Source organism: Equus przewalskii, chromosome 15, assembly GCF_037783145.1.
Source record: "Equus przewalskii isolate Varuska chromosome 15, EquPr2, whole genome shotgun sequence".
NCBI lineage: Eukaryota > Metazoa > Chordata > Mammalia > Perissodactyla > Equidae > Equus > Equus przewalskii.
In genome coordinates this window covers 1,080,211-1,099,687 of record NC_091845.1, presented here as the reverse complement: position 1 = coordinate 1,099,687, position 19,477 = coordinate 1,080,211, and the positions used below count along the sequence as shown (strand labels likewise).

The following is a 19,477-nucleotide window of genomic DNA, read 5'->3' as shown; positions in this document are numbered from 1 at the left end:
GGCAGCAGATGCCAGGGCCTGCTGAGACAGAGGCGGCCGAGAACCCGTGCTGCGGTTGGTTCTGGGTGCTGCTGCTGCTGCTGTGCAGGGTGGACCATGCCGGTGGGCAGCTCTGAGCACCGGGTGTGCCTGTAGTTCTGAGGGCGACTCCCACCTCCTGGCCCCTCGGCCCCCACCCCAGACCCCTCCCAGAAAGGAAAACCCAGAGCCGAGAGCTTTAGCAAAAATGTTTAATCTCTCCTTAATGTGTGTGTGTATTTACAAGTACTAAATCTGAAGAACAGTAAAGTAGGAAATAGTCATCTATTTACAGAATCGGTGAGCGCCCCGTCGGCCACACTGCTCCTGTGGGAGCCACAGCCGCGGGCGCTCAGGCCGGCCGAGCATCTCTCTTCTTTTGGGTGGGGGCTCTGCGGCATTAAAGGACAGCTAACTGTGGGCTTCATCGTAAAAATATCTCTCTCTCTCTAAATATATCTATTCTAGCCTGTGTAGCACCAACTATGTGAGCCACCAGATCCAGAACTGGGAAAAAACCAGGGGGTGCGCTGGGGGCGCTCTGGCTCGGGCACCCAGGGGCCTCTCGCACAGCCTGGCTCCTCAGGCCAGGGGGAAGCAGGCGGGGCCAGCAGCCCTGGGCAGGGGAGTGCAGACAAGCTCGAGGTATATGGAGAGGCCAGGCTCCCAAGCAGGTGTGAGCTGCCCCTGGTCCTCCTGAGACGCGTGGGGGAGGGAAGGGAGGCGCGGCCCGCGCAGGCAGGTGACAGCAGCGCCGTTTGGGCAACTGGGCGTTCTTGCACAGCACCCTGAGCCCTGGAGCTGCAGAGGGGCTTTCGGGACGATCGCACCCACCCTCACTGCGCAGAGCGGGGCTCCGATCCCAGGCTCCTGCTGGGCCCCCACACACCCTCAGGCCAGTGCCAGAGCCCAGGTTGGAGCCCCTGGAAGGAGGACGCCCAGAGGTGACGGTGGGAGGCCTGGGCCAGCGCCTACGGTGCTACAGGGCTGGGAGGAGTGCGGGAACAGCGACAGGAGAGCTCAGAGCCTGTGTCCCCGACCCGCAGGGAGGAAGGGGCGGGCCTGCCGCACGGGTAGGGCAGGCTCAGCGTCAGCTCGGCCAGCTTGCATGTAAACAGTACTGCTAAAGTGCTTGCTCCTGGCACGGCGCGTGCTCTGCGGAGGACCACACGCCCTGCAGGGCTGGGTGGGCGCCCCTCCTCTGTCCCCACTGGTGGCCTGACAACCGCCCACGTGACAAGGGCGTGAGGAGGGGCCTGGCTCTCTGCAGGGGCCAGGGAGGTCAGGAAGGGGGGCTGGGACTGGAATCGGAAGAGGGCAGCGCAGGGGCTGAGGAGCCCCACCCTCACCAGCGTGGGACTGGAAGAACAGGGGCTTCAGTGGGAAGCCAGCAACCAGGGAAGACTTCGGGGGAAACCGAGGCTTGCACCCCGGCAGGGCCAGGTGGCATCAGAGGGGAGATGGGGGTACACCCGTGGAAGGATCCAGGCCAACCCAGCGGCAACCAAAGACTGCTGACCTCTAGATGGCCCGGCCTGAGCTCTGGCTGCCCAGGGAGGGGGCCCCCCTGCCGCAGTGGACAGGGCCGGCCCGAGCTCCAGCTGGGCGTCTGCAGCAGTGCCCAGGGCCCAGGGTCCCCGCTGCCGGGTTCAGGAGGTTCCTGAGTCTGTCCTCAGACTCCACGCTGCCCCCGCCGCGGAACAGCAGACCTGCTCTCCAGGGGTGTGGCCAGCGCTGCTCAGGGGGCCGGCCACAGTTAGCTGTCCCTTAAAGTCCGTGGGAAACTTTAGTACCATCAAAAAAGGGAACTTGAAGAGGGGACGGGCCGCTTATTTGCTTTCACAAATGACTAATTAATTAAAAAACATAACAAAGGGTCTAACAGCCTCTAGTATTCAACACTTGCAGTTTTAAAAAGATCAAGTCAGACCAAACGCCAGCACAGTCATGCAGGGACCCTTGGCCGCCCCGGGGGAGCAGCTCTCTCCTCTTGTACAGGAAAACGAAAACACGGTGATGACCCAGGTCGAAGGTCCGGGCAGAGGCCTCGGGGTGCTCCACGCGGACACTGCGGCCACCTTCGCCACCGCTGCTTGGAGTTGCTTTCCCACCGCCTCGCTGTTCTTACTCTAAACCGTGTGTGACACCTCTCCTCCTCCAGGCAGCCACACAGGACCCCGCCGGGGCTGGAGCCGCGAAGATATACATATATGTACAGGTGTTTTTAATCAAAACACTCTTCTCTCGTGCTCCGAGGGCAGGGTGGACGGAGCCCGCCTCCAGGCCCTCTGGTCACTGCGTCCCCCACCGAGCCAGACCAGCAGGTGGCCCAGCAAGCTGTCTCTGTTCAACCTAAACACTCGGTCCCCAGTTGTCCCCTGCTCTTGAGGGGTGAGCACGCTGCTGAGAGGCCAGACTGGGAGCACTGGAAGGTGGGCGTGGAGAGCAGGGCAGACGGGGAGGGAGCAGGGCGACAGGGCTGCTCTGGAGGCCTCCACGGCTGACCAGCGGGCGCGGGGGGCGGGGGAATAAATAACGGGAATGTGCGCTCCTGACCCACAGCCCCAGGCCCCAGTGGCTCCCAGAGACACAGCCCTGAGGACAGAAAGGGACCTGCCGAGTCCTGGAAGTCACCTGGAGCTGTGAGCAGAGCGTCCTGCAGCCCTCCACAGGAGGGAGCTGGGCCTCTCAGGGCGAGGTCGACGTGGCGCTCCGGCCTCCGCGGAGAGCACGCGGTGAATCGGAGGATGGTGGCGGGGCGCAGCAGTGAGGTGGGGTGCCAGACGGAGCAGGTGGCAGCGACGGCTGGGCCTGGGCACTCAGTCTCCTGGGGGCTGCTGGCCGGACCCCGGCCTCAGACTCTGCCCTGGAAGCTGGAAACAGCTGACCCCCTGTAGCCCTTCTCCTAGGCCCTTCCGGCCTCGAGCAGATGGACCAGACTGGCTTCCCCCTTCCCAAAGGGCTCCAGCCTCCCCCAGGGCCTCAGTGTTCACCCTAGCCTCCTGACAAGGCCCCGGCTGCACCCGGGCCCCCAGCCCTGCGGCCAGCAGCTCAGCCGGAGGGGGCTGCAGATGCCGTGGCATCCACACAATGAGGACCGGGCCCACGGGCGGGATGGGGGACAGAGGACGGGGCTGCGCACTGGCCCAGGTGCACGGGTGCTGCACAGCTGGGGCGAGGCTGCCTCCGCGGACCCCCCGGCTGTGGCTGCCGGCTGGCTGGAGGCCACACTGCGGGCTCTTTGCTCGACTCCTGCCGGGCAGTGGCGGCCAGGGGCTCAACTGCTCAGGGCCATTGTGTCCACCACCTGCTCCAGCTTGCTCCGGAGCCGCTGCCGCCGCGCCTGCTCATCCTTCTCCAGGGCCATCAGGATCTGCGGAGGAAGGCGGGGCGTGAGCAGGCCTGGCCAGGGCGCCCACTCACAGCGGACAGGAACACAGAAGCTGGGAGAGGGGCATGCAGTGGGCCTGTACGTGGCAGGGGTGCCAGCACACATCCAGGTGCCATCCCTTCCACTCTCAGCTGAGGGACCCAGTGTGGAGAACGAGTGCCCCCGTCACCACTCCTACTCTTATCCCCAAAACATCAACCCCAGACAGGTCTCTGGTCACAGCCAGGCCTCCTCCACCTGGGTGCCGCGTCCCGGACTGTCAACTGGAGCAGGGCCCGGTCACCCAGGGCGCAGACATGCCATCCCCTACAGTCCCTCCACACCACTCAGCCCACTGCTTGCAGCCCCCAGGAAGCAGGAGCACCGAGCTCCAGGGCTGCCCCCAGCACCCGCGGGCCTCGTGCGCTCTGTCGCTCACGTGCCGTTTCCCGCTGGGGCATCAGCTCCCTGGCACACAGCTTCACTGCCATCGCCCTCGGCCAAGCCCCCTCCAGCCACCGCCGGGCTTCTCCATGCCCTTCACAGCACAGCTCCTCAGAAGCACCCAGTAGCTCCCCTCCGCTCACACGTTAACCCCAGGACAGCAGGCTTTAGTGCCCAGCCCCCGGCCACTCAACTTCCTGCTGCCCATCCAGACCCCGGGGACCAGCCCTGCTTCCTGACACCCTGCCCCTGCTGCCTCTGCCTCTTGGTCCCCTGGGGCTCAGCCCATCCCTTCTCTGCTCCGGACTCACCTCGGGCCATCTCCTCAGTCTCAGCTGAAGGCCTTCCTGTCGGCTGCTGACCCCCATGCCCTGCCCCAGAGCTCACAGCTCCACTCCCCCCAAACTTTAATCAAAGTCCAGGCCAGACGCCCACAGCCTCCTGATCACTCGGCCACAAGTCTGGAGTCGGAGACCACAGCCAGTCAGATGGGCAAGTCCCGCCCCCTCCCAGCCCCGCGGCCTGCAGCACGGTCACGGCCCCTGCCTCCTCCATCCCCTGGAACCAGCAGTCAGATCCTCTGTCTCTAAGCCCTGACGGCCCGTCTCACCCGGGAAAAGCCCACATCCCCGCAGCCTGCACACACAGCGATGGGCCCCTGCCTGGGGCTCGCCGCCCCTCCTCCGGGACGGCTTTTCTTCAAGCCTCATGGCCCCCACAGTCCTGTGGCCAGGCCAACTGTGGCCTCAGGGCATTGGCATGGGGCACACCCATCCCGCTTCTCATGCCCTGTGTCCTCCGTCCAATTCAGCCTGAGTCAGGCCTCCTTCCCCAGACGTCTCAGGAACTGCAGCTCTGCCCACCACATCAGCAGGAAAGATACCAAGACTGTGGAGGGCATCGCGCCCTGCCCTGGAGACGTCCACCCAGCCCAACAAACCCTGTAATGAGCCCTCGGGACCAGTCACTCACCAACCATGTTCTCCACCTTGGGAAGAGCTGCCATGGCTGCCCACGGCCCGGCCAGGGCGGCACAGGCAGGGCTGGCGGCCGGGTGGGGGCAGGTGGCTTTGGGCGGCCCCTGCGCTCACCTCGTCCTTGTACTTGGTGATGTAGGAGTAGATCTCGTGCAGGGCGCTCATGCTGTTGAACTGGCTCAGGTGCAGCCGCGACTGCTCGGCCAGGTAGGCGCTCATGTCCTGGTCGCTGATGGCGGGCATCTTGGCAATGTCAGCGTAATATCTGCAGGCAGGCGGTGGGGTGGGCGTGTGAGCTGGGCCTCAGTGCCTCTGCCTGCTGTCCCGCCCCTCACGCCGGACTCACCTCTCCACCCAGCTCTTGTAGTTGGGGATGTCCTTGGCGTAGAGCAGCTTGTTGGAGGGGGAGTCCTTGCCCAGCTTGTGCTCGGACGTGGAGCAGGAATCCATGAAGGTTTGGGCCACGACTGATAGGCAGGCGTCTGTGATGCTGCTCTTGTGGATGTCGAACACGAACTGCGGGTTCTTGATTACGTTTACCCAGAAGCGCAGGGGCAGGCTGCGGGCAGGCAGGCCAGGCACCCTGTCAGACAGGGCCTCAGGGCCCCTTCCAGGCAGCATGGGAAAGGGGCCAGCCAGCGGCCGTGCAGCCCTCCCAGCTCCGACCTTCATGGTGGCCATGGACTTCCATGCAGATGGGGAAACTGAAGCCCAGCCAGAGCCCTGCTGCCTCCATTGCCCAGCCCCTCCTGGGAGGCCCTCTGAGGGCCACACACTCAGGTCACACATGGGCGTGACGTGCAGACCAGGGGCACTCCCTCGCTCTCAGGCACCCACCACACACAGTCCCAGTCCTCCTAGGCCTGCGTGCTCGCTCACACCCAGGCTGGCTCACCCCGCCCCTGCCCAGGTGGGCCCCAGCAGCAAGCCCAGAAGGGATTTCAGGGGACACAGCCGCACAGAGAGCTGACCTCTGTGCGACCCTCTAAAGCAGTGTCAGCTGGGCTATCCAGCAGTCACTAGCCACACGTGGCTGTTTAAATTTAAATTAAGTAAAATTAAATGAAATTAAAAACTCAGATTCTCAGGTGCACTAGACACACGTCAAATGCTCAGCAGCCACACGCAGCTAGCAGCCACCTCTAGAAAGCACGGATCCAGGATATTCTATCACTGCAGAGCGCTCTCCTAGACAGTGCTGACCTAGATGATGCTACCCCCAAGCCCCATGAAGCCCCCAGCAGAGCCCAGGAGGGGCCTCTCAGGCACTTAATCCCAACCAAAGTCCGCGGACAGCACAAAGGGAGCTGGACACCTAGGGTGGCCCTGGTGATGACCAGGACTGCATCCCAGGTTTGGGGAGACCAACCAGAATGCTGGGTGGGGGGGGTCGGACCATCAAGGGACAGGGAGAAAGACAGAGAGGCACAGGAAGGGGGCTGACGTGGCTGAGGGTACGCTGGCAGGCTCAGGGAGACAGAGACCGGCCAAGTGGTAGCTGTGGGGGGAGGGGAGTGCTGACCTCCCGGGAGGCCACTAGGGTGAGGGCGCTGGGAGTGAGTGCTCCACTATCACCCTCACCACTGCCCTGGCCTGGCCCACCAAGCCTGTTTATCACACAGAAGCCCGTACTCACATGTCTGTGCACAGCCATGTGCACTCACGGACACACGTGTATGCACATGCCTGGACACCCCCCCAGCTCCTTCACTACAGGGGGGTCCTGCAAACTGAAGCAGAGGCTGTGCCCAGGCCCCAGGGAGGGGAGGCAGCAGATGACCCCCGGACGGGCGATCTGGGAAGGCCCATGTGAAGAGGACTGGCCATGGCACGGAGACAGCCTACCCGCGGCCTCTCTCCTTGCCCTCGGAACAGGGCCAGGTCCACCAGGGTCCTGGAGGATGGGCCTCCCGGAGTGCGGCAGCCTCTGGCCTTGCCCGGCTGGTTGTGCCCCCAGTGCCACGCTCCCTGCTCAGAGTGGGGCTGTGCACCCCGCCTCGGGGGCAGCCTTTGCCCTGCCGTCCTGCCCAGCGCCCCGCCACAGTACCAGTTGCTCTTCCAGGTGTGGCGCACATCCGCATCGTGTATCTGGTGCTGGTCGGCCTGCTCGTCCAGGAAGTCGAACATGTACTTGATGGCCAGGGGCAGGGCCGAGCCCCGGTGCGCCGTGCTGAAGATGGTCTCAAAGAGGTCATCCACAAACTTCTGCAGCGTGCCCTGCGGGTGGGCAAGGACAGAGCTCCAGGGGTGCCACCAGGGCATCCCTCGCTTCCTGGGTGACCTAAGCAGCCGGCTGCGCCACCCAGGCCCATGTGGCCATAGGATGAGAGCGAGGACAAGGGGCTTGTTCTGAGCTTAGCTTTCTGAGGCCCACATCTGTCTGTCCTGGCGTCCCTGCCACCTGCCCACCTGGGCCTACCTTGGTGGCCAGCAGCCGCGTCAGGTAGATCTCCGAGACCATCTTGCTGCCGCGGTCGCCCTCTCGCTGGTCCAGGTGGTCATGGTTCTTCACCAAGTGCCACAGCTTGGTGCCACTCTCCAGGTCGGGTGTGATCATGGGCGTGCGCGAGCGCAGGCTGTCGGGGCTGCTGGCTGTGCGCAGCATGCTCTCTGTGGGCACCGTGCCTGTCAGCGGGCACACCTTCCACGTCCAGCACCCGCCCGCCCACCATGTCCCCAGCTGGGTGACCTCAGGCCAGGCAGCTCCCCTGTCTGAGCCTCAGTTTCCTCATCTGAGAGCTGGGTCATCAGCCCCACCTCCTTGGTGGCTGGGGACAGACAGTGGGAGCAGGGAGGTGGCAGAAAGGACAGCTGTGTGCAGGTGTATGCTGGGCAACAGGTGTGGCCTCCAGATTCAAGGGAAGGGCCAAGTGGCTGAGCAATGGGTTGTGTGCAAAGCCCCTCCCAGCCTGCTGCAGCAGGCCCAGGGGAGCTGTCTGTCCAGGCTGGGGGCCCCGACCCGCCCTGTCCTGTTGGGCCCTCACCGTATCTGCTGAGGGACTTGGTGAAGGTGGAAGAGTTGGAGATGTTGTAGGCAGACGTCTGCTTGGGCACCAGGGCTACCGAGGACCCATCTGTCACCTGCAGACAGACGGCCCAGAGACACGTGACCCACCATCAGGGGCCCGGTGACACCCTCAGCCCTCCCTGGTTCTGTGCCTGGAGACTAGTCGCCTCATCACTCTGAGCCTCAGTTTCCCCACCAGTGTACCTCTCAGGCTGTACGGAGAACCCGATGGGCCAGTGTGAGGCCTGGGACAGTCATGCATGTGACCCCTGCCCCCTTTCTCTCTGACATTTGCTGATCACCCCCAGCTGGGGGCTGGACACCGGCACCCGCAGAGCCCCGGAGCTCCTAGGGAAGAGAGGCTCTGAGCTGCGGCCAGGGGCCCAGGTCTGGGGGTCACCTGGTAGTGAGCCAGCGTGTTCAGCCTCTTCCAGTCGTTGTCGATCTTGGTGGTGACGTCCTCATCCTGCAGGATGATTCGCGCCATGCGGCCCTGGCGCCACTCTGCCAGGAAGGGGAGCGCTGGAGGGATACAGCCGTGTGGCTGCTCCCTCTCTGTCCGGGCCTCTAGCGCCAGGAGGGGAAGGGTGGCCCTGAAGGCCCGGGCCTCCTGGGGGGTCAGTGAAGGCCCTGCACACCAGAACAATGCAGGGACAAGGCTCCTTCCAGCCTGTGGGCAGCTCTGGGCCTGGCTGGGAGCAGGAAGCTGTGGCCCTGCTGTTCAGCCTTGCGCCCTGCTGCTGCCTGCCTCTCTGGCAGCCCTCCACCTGACGTGCTCCCCGACCCTGGGCAACCAGACCACACACAGTTCACTCTGCCTTCAGAGCTCCAGGCCCAGCTGCTTTCAGCCTGGCATTCAAGGCCTCCACAGTGGCCCCTCAGCCTCTCCAGCCACATCCACCATGGGACTCCCAGGCCCCTGACCTGCCCCTCCTCCTCTGGCCCTCCCTAGCTCAGCAGGTACCCCAACCTGTCCAGCTCATGAGGCAGAGCGTCCCCCAAGTCTGACGGTCCAGTCGCCTCTAGGGACATGGAACCCCCCACCTGCCTCCCCTGGGGGGACAGGGCACCGTCCTCAAAGCACTCCCTGCTTCCAGCCCCGCCCACCTCCACCCCAGCAGGAGCAACTTTTCAGAGCCCCGCCTGGATCACAGCCCACTCCTGAAACTCCCCATGGCCTCCACACCCTCCCGACCAGTGTGCAGGGCCCTGCCTGGATGTCCCCAGCCGAGCCCATTGCCTGTGGCCGCCAGACACTGCCCCACTGCCTCAAGCCTTGGCACCCATAGGCCCGACGCCCAGAACCCAGTGCGGCCACACTGCTCACAGTGTGAGCGCTGCCCCAGGCTCACCCAGGTCCATGTCCGCAGCCTTGGGCCGCTGGGAGTAGGGCACGCCCTTGTACACGGCATCCAGCAGCTTCTCTTTGACCTGCGTCACTGTGTCGCAGTTTAGCCCCTTCACCGGCACCTCGGGTGCGTTCTCATTCTCGGGGTTCACACAGTTCAGGGTCTGTGGGCAGGGAGGTGCAGCATGAGCCCGCTTCTCCCGGGAGGCCCGGGGGAGCACAGCGGGGCGGGAAAGGAAGCACGCCCCTCACTCACCAGCGTCTTGTAGTCAATCTGCTGCCGGATGAGCTTGTCCTCGCTCAGCGAGTAGCGCGCCTCACCTGTGATGGCGTCGATGGGGCCTTTCTCCATCTGCTGCTTGATGGCGCAGTAGAGCATGAAGAGCGGCTCCCCCGCGCACTCCTGCGCAGGCAGGTGGGCGTCAGGCTGCAGCCAGCACACCAGGGGCTGCCGCCCCCCACCTGCCACCCCTACGCTTCCCACAAAGAGAAATGAGTGACGTTTCCAAATTCATTGTAGGAGACAAGTAGAATGGTGGCTTCCCAGCGCCCAAGGAAGATTGTTCAAAAGAATGAATAAGTGACCAGTTGCCCATGTGATCATTGATTTGAAAACCCTAATGAGCCCCAGCAAGGAGCGGGGAGCAGATCAGAGAGCACAACGTGGCTAGGGCGTTCACTCCAAAGAACAAGGCCAGTCAGCTCCGGCCCGAAGTCAGCCGAGCGCAGGCCTCAGTGAGAATGCCACCCCAGCCCCCACCCACGGCCCAGGACCCCACTCACTGGAGCCTGACCCAGGCGGCCAACAGGGTGCCAGGGATGAAGCCCAGCATCCTGCCCCACCCCCACAGCCTACAGCGCAGGGCGCCGTAAGCACTAGGTGTGACTGTCGTCTGTCACGAGGCCAACCTGGCTGGGACACCCCCTGCAGGCAGAGGGCTGCCCCTCCCTCTCTTACTCCAGAGCACACAGTGGATGCACTCATGGGTGCAGAGGCACTGACCCAGAGCAGCTAGCAGCAACAATAGGCACAAGAGGCCCAGGAGTCCATGGCCAAGGGCCAGTGGGGTGGCCATCGGTCGCTCGACAGAGGTCTACTCTGCCCGTCTCCTACCACAAGCCCTCTGGCTCCCCACACCGTAGCCATGAAAGCCACCTCCTACTCTTCCAACCACCCAGCATGTCCCCAACCTCAGGGCCTTTGCACCTGCTGTCCCTACAAGCAGAAAACTCTCCCTCAGGTCTTCATTGGCTATTCCAGACTCTACCCAATGTCCCCTCCTTACAAAGGCTCTCCCTGACGCCTGGGCCAAAGCTGCTGGCCCCCACGGCTGGCACAGTGCCCTACTGCCTTCCTGGCTCTTGTCGTCCTTAAACCTTCTTGTTCACTATGCTGCCATCTGCTCCATGGAGTGGAAGCTGCCTGGAGTGGAAGGCTACATTACACCCCAGTGCCCAGGACAGGGCCTATGCACACACGCGAGGGGCTCCACACAGACTCCGCTGGACAACCAACGCCATGAATGAAGAGGTGTGGAAGGAAAAGGTTCCCGTGGTCACGGCAAAGTGAAGAGAGCTGAAGCCAGAGCGCCCGGTCACCTGCCTTGTGAGGGCCCGCCAGCAGGGGCCATGTCCGGCCTGGGCTTGCTGTATCCCCCCACACAGGAGAGTCCCCACCTGAGCCCGGGCACAGGCTCCTCTGTCATCGCAGCCGCTGGTGGAGTTTAGGAGTGAGTGTGCCCCAAATGGGCAGCATGCTGGCCACCCTGCCTCCTCCCGGGCCCCTGGCTACACATGGCAGCTCTGCCTGGGAACCTGATGCTCCGGGTACCTCGTCAGCATCTGCGGTAACTAAAGAGGCAGGTGCTGAGGAGTGGCCACAAACATAGATCATCCCGAGACCCTTCAACAACATGCTTGTCTTTGAAATTATGTTTCATTTGCAAACTTGTCTTCATTAAGTCAACTGGGAAGGTGGCGAGAAGCGGGTGCGGATCAGGATTCAGAGCCCTTAACAGCTGTCTCTCTTTTTGCAAACGCCATCTGCAGAGCACACTGGGGCGCGGGAGCAGACACGGCCGGGCTCCTAGGCGCGCACCTTGCAGAAGACGAGGCAGCATCACTGAAGGGGAGGGGAGGTTACAGGCCCAAGAAGCTGGGATCCAAACCCAGATGCATCTCCCTCTGTGGCATCCACCCCTGAGAGGCCAAGTGTCCAGAAGACACAGGAGGAGCGGGCTGTCCACTCTCGGCCCCGCCGGCAGGCTCCCCAGGGCCAGCACTGACCCACTCCTACAACGCTGCCCAGACAGTGTGAAGCAGGAAGGCCCAGCACCCAGGACCCGCCTCCCCTCTCCCTCGCTGGGCCTCAGTTCCCTGCAGCGTGAGGTGAGAAGGATAACCTCAGACGCCTCCCAGCGCTAGCTGTGAACGTGCAGAAACCGCCCAGTGGAAAAGGCCGCTCCTCCAGGATAGAGACGGCATGAGAGCTCAAGAGAGCTCGACAGCGACGGCAGGACAAGTGCTCCTCCACGTCACACCCCACAGAAAAGCCACTGCTCAGCCTAACACAGAAGTGATGAAAGATGGACAGTTGTGTTTTTAAAAAATTCTATAATCTACTAAAAAAATCCTGAGAAAGGGGGAGAAGGATAAAAATAGACAATTAAAGAAAAAGTGGCTCATGAAACAAATGCAAAGATGCCCACTGGCTAAAGAAACGGCAGCTAAAGCAACCAACTGCCACTGAGTGCTCACCAAGCTGGCACGAGGGAGAGGGGGCAGAGCCCGGCACCAGGGCCGCCAAAGCGGGGCTCTCAACACTAAAGTGGGGCAACCTGGCAGCATACGTTCCAGCAAAAAAGGAGCGTGCCTGACTCGTGCATCGCTCTTCTGGAATCCACTTCAACACGAACATAGCCACAGGCCAGTGGCTCAGAATGCTGGCTCTGACTGGTCAGGGAGCAGAGGAACGTGAGCTCTCCAAACACCCATCCCAGTGCAGCAGTCGATCAAATGTGCAGCCCCAGACGGGGACATCGTGGCTGTTAAAAAGGAAACAAACGCCTGCAGCCTGACTGCAGAGCCAGCGGGACGCTGCCCGAGGCGGGCGAAGCAGGGTGCGCTGCAAACGGACGGTGCTGCAGAGGGAAATCCTACGAGGAGGAACAGCTGTGGTACTAGGATTTCTTCTGAATGTCAGAAGCACACTCCATTCACGGGTGTTCGCTTCCATTCAGACACCAGCCTGGAGGACACACAGGGACACACTGCTGGTCGCTGTCTGCAGAAGAGGGGTGGGGCTCAGCCCTTATGCCACTCCTGTGTTGTTCAGGCATACTAAAATGAACATGGATTTCTTTTCCAGGTAAGTTTTTTGTTTCTAAAGACAGCAAGGAATGAAAAGGACCTGTGTGGTTTAAAAACAGTTTGTGGCACCCTAAAAAGAAATGAGCCATCAGGTTCTGAAAAGCTTGGGGAAACCCGAAATGCACATCACGCGGGGAAAGGAGCCAAGCTGAGAAGCCGCGGCTGCACGGTCCTAAGCACAGGACGCTCAGGAAAAGGCCAGCCAGGCAGACCGTACAAAGTTCCGTGGGTGTAGGGGTGGGGCTGGGAGGAGGGCCGAACAAGCGGAGTATGGCAGGTTTCTCGGGCAGTGAAGGCACTCCGTGTAACGTTGTAACACTGCATCCCCGTCATCGCACGTGTCCAGACCCCAAGTGCACACCGTCGAGAGTGAACCCGCATGTAAACTATGGACCCGGGGGATCCTGACGCGCCAGTGAGCTTCATCGACTGTGACACGTGCCCCTTGCTGCTGTAGGACATGGGTGGTGACACACCTCCTGCATGTGCGGGGGCAGAGGTATGAGGAAAATCTCTGCACTTTCTGCTCGATTTTGCTGTGAACCTAAAACTGCTCTACAAAGGAAAGGCTATCTTAAAAAACAAAACAAAACAAACACAGCTTGTGGCACAAAGCCTGTGGCTAGTTATGTGGACAGGAGGCGCCTGACCAGGCTCAGGTCCCTCCTTCTGCGGGCATGGGCAGACAGCCCCAGCTTGGCCGCCTCCACACGCGGCCCTGGGTCATCTTGTCCCGCCTAGCAGGTCCCCTCATCTGTACAGCGAGGGGCAACAAGAACTGGGAGGACGGGAGTGCTGAGCAGACCTAAGTGCATCTTGGCCCCGCTCAGCCCCTCTGAGGAAACCCCACTGGGGCCACGATGACAGTGGGCCAGGGGTCAGCTTGGCCCCACGGCTCTCAATGCTCCACCCTCCCCTTCCCTGCTTCCCTCCTTCCTGCTCTCCAGCCAAGCCTCCGCCTCCTCCTCCCTCTGTCCACTACGGAACCCTACCCCACCAGGCCCACCGGAAACGTCACCACCCCTCCATGAAGCGGCCTCTGCCCGTGAGCCCGAAGCACAGCCTCCCTGCCTGTGAGGTCCTGCCTCCCCTTGTCTCCACGGCCTGATCCACAGCGTAGCGTCACAAAACACACCCCCAAAGCTGGTCCTCAGACCAGTGTGTCAAGGTGAGGCCCCTCTCTAGGGGTGCAGAACCAGGAACAGACAGGGCTGGGTGCAGCCAGGACGAGCTAGACTCCAGCCGTCTGTGTCCTCTCAGCCTTCCTTCTCATGGATTACAGAGCACAATTCAACGAGTGTGTCAATACACTACAGTCTTCACAGCACTGCATTTTTACAGGAAATGCACAACTTTGGGAAACTGGCTGCCAATCCTGCATAATGATAACGACGTCAGGTTTCGGGACTGCCTTCTCCACACGACATGCCACCTCCACAGTGCACCCCACGGACAAGCAGCCCTGCCGTCCGTCTCCCGGCCCCTCCTCCCTGGACCTCATGCCACCTCAGGGCCTCTGCTCCCTCTGCCTGGATGACTTCTTCCCTTCCTCAGGCTGCTGCTCAAACCTCCCCCACCCCCGGGACCCCCCACCCCTCTGTCTCCTGCCTCATTTCCCACCTACGCCTCTCTCCCCAGCCAGGGCAGGGCTCTGCTCTGGGCACCTCAGCTGCAGCGGCCTGGGCTGAGCAGCATCCTGCAGATGTAGGACTGAAAGCTGCTGCGGTGCCTGATTCAGAACACCAGGAGCTGAGGGTCCACGGCCAAGAAGCAACCACAGCGAGAATGAGACCTAGGCCACCACGCCAGCCCCACCCTCGGCACACAGCCCTAATGCCCGTCACCTCACCCGTCTGCAGAGCATCAACTGGGGGCCATGGATGAACCACACACGCTGGGCTCAACCTGGCAGCCCTGCTACCCGCACCTCACAAGACCGTGGGCCCATCTGCCAAGCCGTCAGATTTTTCAAGCGAAGCCAGACACCCAGGTCAGAACGATCTCCTGGTTTCTAAAGTGCAGGCGACCAGCCCAGTTATTTATACCCCAAACAAATTCCCCCTGAACTCACATTTAGCTTCCACCCCATTATGAGGATGGCCAGGAACCGCCAGGGCCTGCCTTCTGGGGGTCAGGGGCTCTTCCCAGCCTGAGCAGGGGCTTGTCTGAGCAACCATGGAGAAAGCCCAGGTGGCCACCCTCTCTTCCAACGGGGGCCAACAGGAGCCCCTGGCGCCTCCCAGGCTGGCCCAGTGCTGGGTGCAAGACACAGGGAGGCCCCTAAGCAGATGTCCACCTGTGTCCCTAGGTCCCAGCCATTGGCACGGTGTGGAGACGCGGGCCTGTATGCAAACTTCAGCTCGGCTGCATGCTGACTGTGGGACTGAGACGGCTCGCTGTGGGGCTAGGCGTCCACTCCTGTCCCAGCGGCTGGGGGAGGCCTGGACAGCCTCAAGTAGGGAGGAGGAGAGGCGCCACAGTACGTGCGTCCTGGGGAGTTCATGCTGAGACCCTGTCCCCTATTTGAGCCACTCTTGGCTGAGACCCCACGTGCCCACCCCTCTGGTCTCTCGTTCCCCTTGAGCCTGTTCACCTGCCTCTGACAACCCCCTCGGATGTTCTCTCCCCCTTGGCGCCCGCCTACCTTGAGGAATTTGTACAAAAGGAAGGTGAACCAGTTGGTCAGCATCTTTTCCGCCACCGACTCAGTTCTGGGGAAAGAACACGGGCAGGGATGGCGTGATTCCTGCCACCAGGCCCGTCCACCCCGCCCTCCCCACCCTCCTGCACTGCTGAAGGTCAGGCCTGGAAAGGCACCAACAGGTATCAGGCATCTGGGCGGCCCCCACGGAGACCCCAGCTCGTGGCCCCAGGCCTCTGAGCATGACAATGCAGGCCTGGCGCTGACAGATCCTGGAGGAGGCGCCGCCTCGACTGAGTCCCGTGCCCGACAGGTGGGGGTCCCCACTCCTAATGCCTGGTCAGAGGAGGCTGAGCCCTCCCCACAGAGCCACAGCACTGGGGCCTGGGGGCCGGGCACCCAACAAGGCTCCCGCGTGCACAGCCGGAGGTGCGGACCCGCCCGCCCGCCTGCCGCCCACAGGCTCACCGCCGCAGCAGCAGCTTGGGGTGGTTCTTGCTCTCCAAGTTCTTCTCGATGAGGTCAGACAGCAGCTGCTTGAGCACGCCCGTGGCGTACTCCATCTCGCCCTGCAGGGCTGTCATGATGAGCGAGGCCACGTTCCCGCGGTCCCGCATGGAGAAGCTGCGCTGGGCCTCCAGCGTGCGGATGAAGGTCAGCAGGAAGTGCTTCTTGGTCAGCAGCTGCCCGAACAGTGTCAGCGACTTCTCCACGTTGGCCTGCACCTGAGGGGCATGGGCCCGCTCAGACCCACACAGGGGCATGGCCCCGACAGGCGAGGCAGGAGGGGAAGGCCTCTGTCCCAGGGGCTGTCCAAGCCTGGTGTACGTGGCCAGGCCGGACAGCAGACCTTGGAGGTGGGTGACACACTGCCCTGACAGGTCCCTGGGCTTCAACCGTCCTTAGCAGAATGGACGTGGCCTGGCAGCTACCTGAGAAGCCCATCAAGGCAAAGACCGGGAGAGTACCAGTGTTGGGGGGGTACAGGATGAGGTCCTGCCCCTGACACTCTCTCTGTGGCCAAATCCTGGGATTGGCAGCTCCTGCAGCCCAGCTCTAGCAGCTTCAGAGGAAGCCCAACTCAACACCCATCTGCTGGGCACCCCAAGTGCATGTCCATGGTCTCACTCTGCCCTCACAATGACCACTCATACAGAAACCACACTCTCCACTTCACGAAGGACACTGAAGTCCAGAAAGGAGAAGAGGCTTGTCCAGGGCCACGTAGTATAGAGGTGGGGAAAAAAGGGTGGAATGCAGGTGTGGCTGGCTCCAGGGCCTCTGCTACCTGTCTCATCTGAACCAAGGCTTGTCAGGGCAGGAGGTTCCCGACCAGGTTGTACCACAGGCTGCCACAGACACCTGGCAAATGGTCCATGCAGACAGGTGACAGGTCCCAGGTAGAATACAGTCACAGCTAAGAGAGCAGTTAGACCAACACAGCAGACGGCAACATCCAAAGAGAGACCCAACAGAAGGAGGACATGGAGCCCCCAACATGGCAGTAATCCCAGGGAATGCACTGGGTCCAAGCCAGAATGACAGGAAGACCCGCTCACATTCTGCTCAAAAGGGAATGTTCCATCAATGGAGCCACATGGGAGAGTAGGCCCCTCAACATCCAAGGTGAGCAGAGATGGAATGTCCTCACTAGAAAGCATGACAGAGCCAACCTGCCAAGCCCCTGTCTGTTCTTAGCTGCAGGCTGGGTTCCTGGCCTGCCACTGGGGCCCCCTGGAGGACCTGGGGGCCAGCCCTTTTCCCCTCAGCAGGCTCATGCCAACAGCGTGGGTGCTGTCAACATCTGCAGAGCAGAGCCCTGCTCTCCAGAGGCCTCTGTGCTGCGTCAGCCACGTGCTCGCCCCCGACAGCCACACAAGCTCCAGCCAGGTGCCCACACTTCCAGCACGCACAGCAGCTGCCCCTACCTGGGGAAGCTCAGCACCCAGAACCACTCAGGAGCCAGGCCCGGTGAGCTGCAGGTGGTACGTGACGGACCAGAGGGCCCACCATGGCAGAGGTGGGCCCCAAGGAGCCCAGGCTAAAGGTGCTTCACTGGGATGAGGCCTGGCACCCACCCTAGGCCCCGCCCAGGCCCTCCCCACTGCTGCTGAAGTGCTGTCGAGAGCCAAGGGCCCTGCCTCCCAGAGCCCCTCCCGCAGGCTCGGGCCATCTCCCAGGCCCCTCCAGCTGCCCAGCAGCACCCAAGGAGCCCCCGGAGGCCAGCAGCCTACCTCCATCTCCTTGAGCACAGGGTGGTCCTCGATGCCGGGGAAGAGCACCCGCATGGCGTACGTCCGGTAGTCGAGGAATGGGATCCCGGCACCGTCCAGGTCATTGGTCAGCTCATGGATATCCGTCTGCAGCTCTGCAAAGGCTGTGGCCAGACAGCGTGTCAGGGCAGGCGCCCCGCTGGCCCCCAGCCACCGCTCCTGAGGCCCCAGCCCTCCCACGCTCAGGGCCAAGCTCAAATGCAGACTCTGAACTCACTGGCTGGGTGACCTTAAGGAAACTACTGTGCCCACCTATACCTCAGTTCCCCCAGACCTAACACGGGGATTAAAAGCTCTCTGTCCCCCTGAGCTGTCGCAGGAATAACTAAGACAAGAGCAGAGAAGGTGGGGGGACTGGGCCGGGCTCAGAAGGGCCTCCCGTATTTCATGCTGGCTTTCAGTAAGGAACGGGCAGTGGCTCCTTCCGCCACCGGGGGCACACGCCACCTGCCCTGGCTACCCTGGCCTCTGCTGTTCGGGAAGAGACAGGATATGGCCAGGGGTGGGAGGCAGCAGGCAGCAGAGCCCCGGGGTCAGGGGACCACAGGCTCTCCCCAAGGCCCTGAGCCCTCCAAGCTGACAACCGCCACACGCACAGCTCAGGGCCTCTGCTCCCTCTCTTATCTGAACCTCAGGCCAGCAGGCCCCTACGCCTCCTGCCCCACTCCAGACAGCCCTGCTTCTTTCAGAAAAAAAGACCGGCAAGGCAGGGTCAGGCCCTGTCGGAACATTCCAAAGCTGTGAGGCGTCAGCCCTGCAGAAGCCCGAGGGATGCGCTATCTGATCAGGAGCCAGAGGAGTGCTGGGCGGGCTCTGTGGGATGCTGGCAGGGTTTTATTAGGGCCGGGGCCTTCGTCTCCTGGCACCACCGCCAGTCATCTGGTCACCTCCACCTGGCTGGCCCTGGAGTGCCCCAGCAGACAACAGCTTCGCGCACATCAGCCTCATGGAGAGTCATCCTCACCCTGACGGAGGCCCTGCCTGCAGAGATCCCCACCTGGTCCCCCACCCAGGCCGCCTGCTCCCACCCAGCCCCCACAGACCTGCCTCCATCCCACCAGGAGTGCCTGCCAGGTGGGCAGGCACTCAGGAACCAAGAGAGCTCCCGGCACGCGAGACTTTGAACTTTAAGACTGGCATGGGCCTGAGCAAATGGACACTCCAGTCCCAATGTGGTCAATAACAAGCTGATGCCAGGCCTGTTATGGGCACAAGGCCGCCACACAGCAGTTCGAACCCCACTGCACCGCTTAGCCCCTTCCTCATCTGAAAACAGGAATGGTCCGCTCAGCCTCAGAGCTGCATGTGCTCATCAGTTGACAACTGCAGGATGCTCAAAGTCAGACCTGGCACTTAAAGAACACTCCAGAGCTGTCAGTCATCCCCAGCGCTGCTCGCTCACCCTGTAACAGCCCCAGACTTCTCAGATGGGGCCCTGAGAGGCGCACGGTGAGCTAGGGACCACAAGCAGGTAGGGGTCGCCCCAGGCTGGCCCAGGCCGTGGGAGCACCCAGTCCCGAGGCGCCACCTCACACCCAGCCAGAGACGCTGGCAGGCTTGATGTTGGCCATCACAGGTCAAGGCTGCTGTCTGCAAACCCTCACGTGGCCACTGTGCAGCCCAAGATCCCTATCCTAGGCCAGCAGGGCGCCCCATGGTCCCTGGCTTCAGCGCCACCTCTGCTGCCAGCACTCAATCCCACCCATCCATCCAGCAGCAGTGCCCGCAGCATGCCAGCAGGTCCTGGAGCATCTGTTCTGCCAAGGACCAGCCGGGGCCTCAGGCACATGGCCTCCTTGTGACACGTCGTAGAGACGGGCAGCCCCTAGGGACACCCTCTGCTCTACCTTGCGGCCCACCACCCTCGCCCTTTCCACTGACCCCTAGGCCACCGATCGCCAACTTCCCACACCTATGGCCATGCCTCCCAGAGCCCATCTCGGTTGCTGGGCACCCACACCAGCCCTAGGGACCACCCACTTTCAGTCAGGGGCTTCAGGGCACAGGCTTGGGGAGCATCAGGGATGGGC

General features: G+C 62.4%; 1 protein-coding gene across 1 annotated transcript in view; it reads right to left on the bottom strand.

The window, feature by feature from the left end:
* Positions 1-216: 216 nt before the first annotated feature.
* PLXNA1 (plexin A1) overlaps positions 217-19,477 on the bottom strand; it is a 54,508-nt gene continuing 35,247 nt past the window's right edge. The window contains exons 21-32 of the mRNA XM_070576444.1: positions 17,409-17,551; positions 15,643-15,899; positions 15,178-15,244; positions 9,421-9,567; positions 9,169-9,328; positions 8,217-8,320; positions 7,794-7,890; positions 7,229-7,419; positions 6,857-7,026; positions 5,156-5,368; positions 4,924-5,074; positions 217-3,391 (exon numbers count right to left, since the gene is read on the bottom strand). Of these exons, the coding sequence (XP_070432545.1) occupies positions 3,296-3,391; positions 4,924-5,074; positions 5,156-5,368; positions 6,857-7,026; positions 7,229-7,419; positions 7,794-7,890; positions 8,217-8,320; positions 9,169-9,328; positions 9,421-9,567; positions 15,178-15,244; positions 15,643-15,899; positions 17,409-17,551 (1,796 nt within the window). The 3' untranslated portion in view covers positions 217-3,295. The remainder of the gene's footprint in view (positions 3,392-4,923; positions 5,075-5,155; positions 5,369-6,856; positions 7,027-7,228; positions 7,420-7,793; positions 7,891-8,216; positions 8,321-9,168; positions 9,329-9,420; positions 9,568-15,177; positions 15,245-15,642; positions 15,900-17,408; positions 17,552-19,477) is intronic.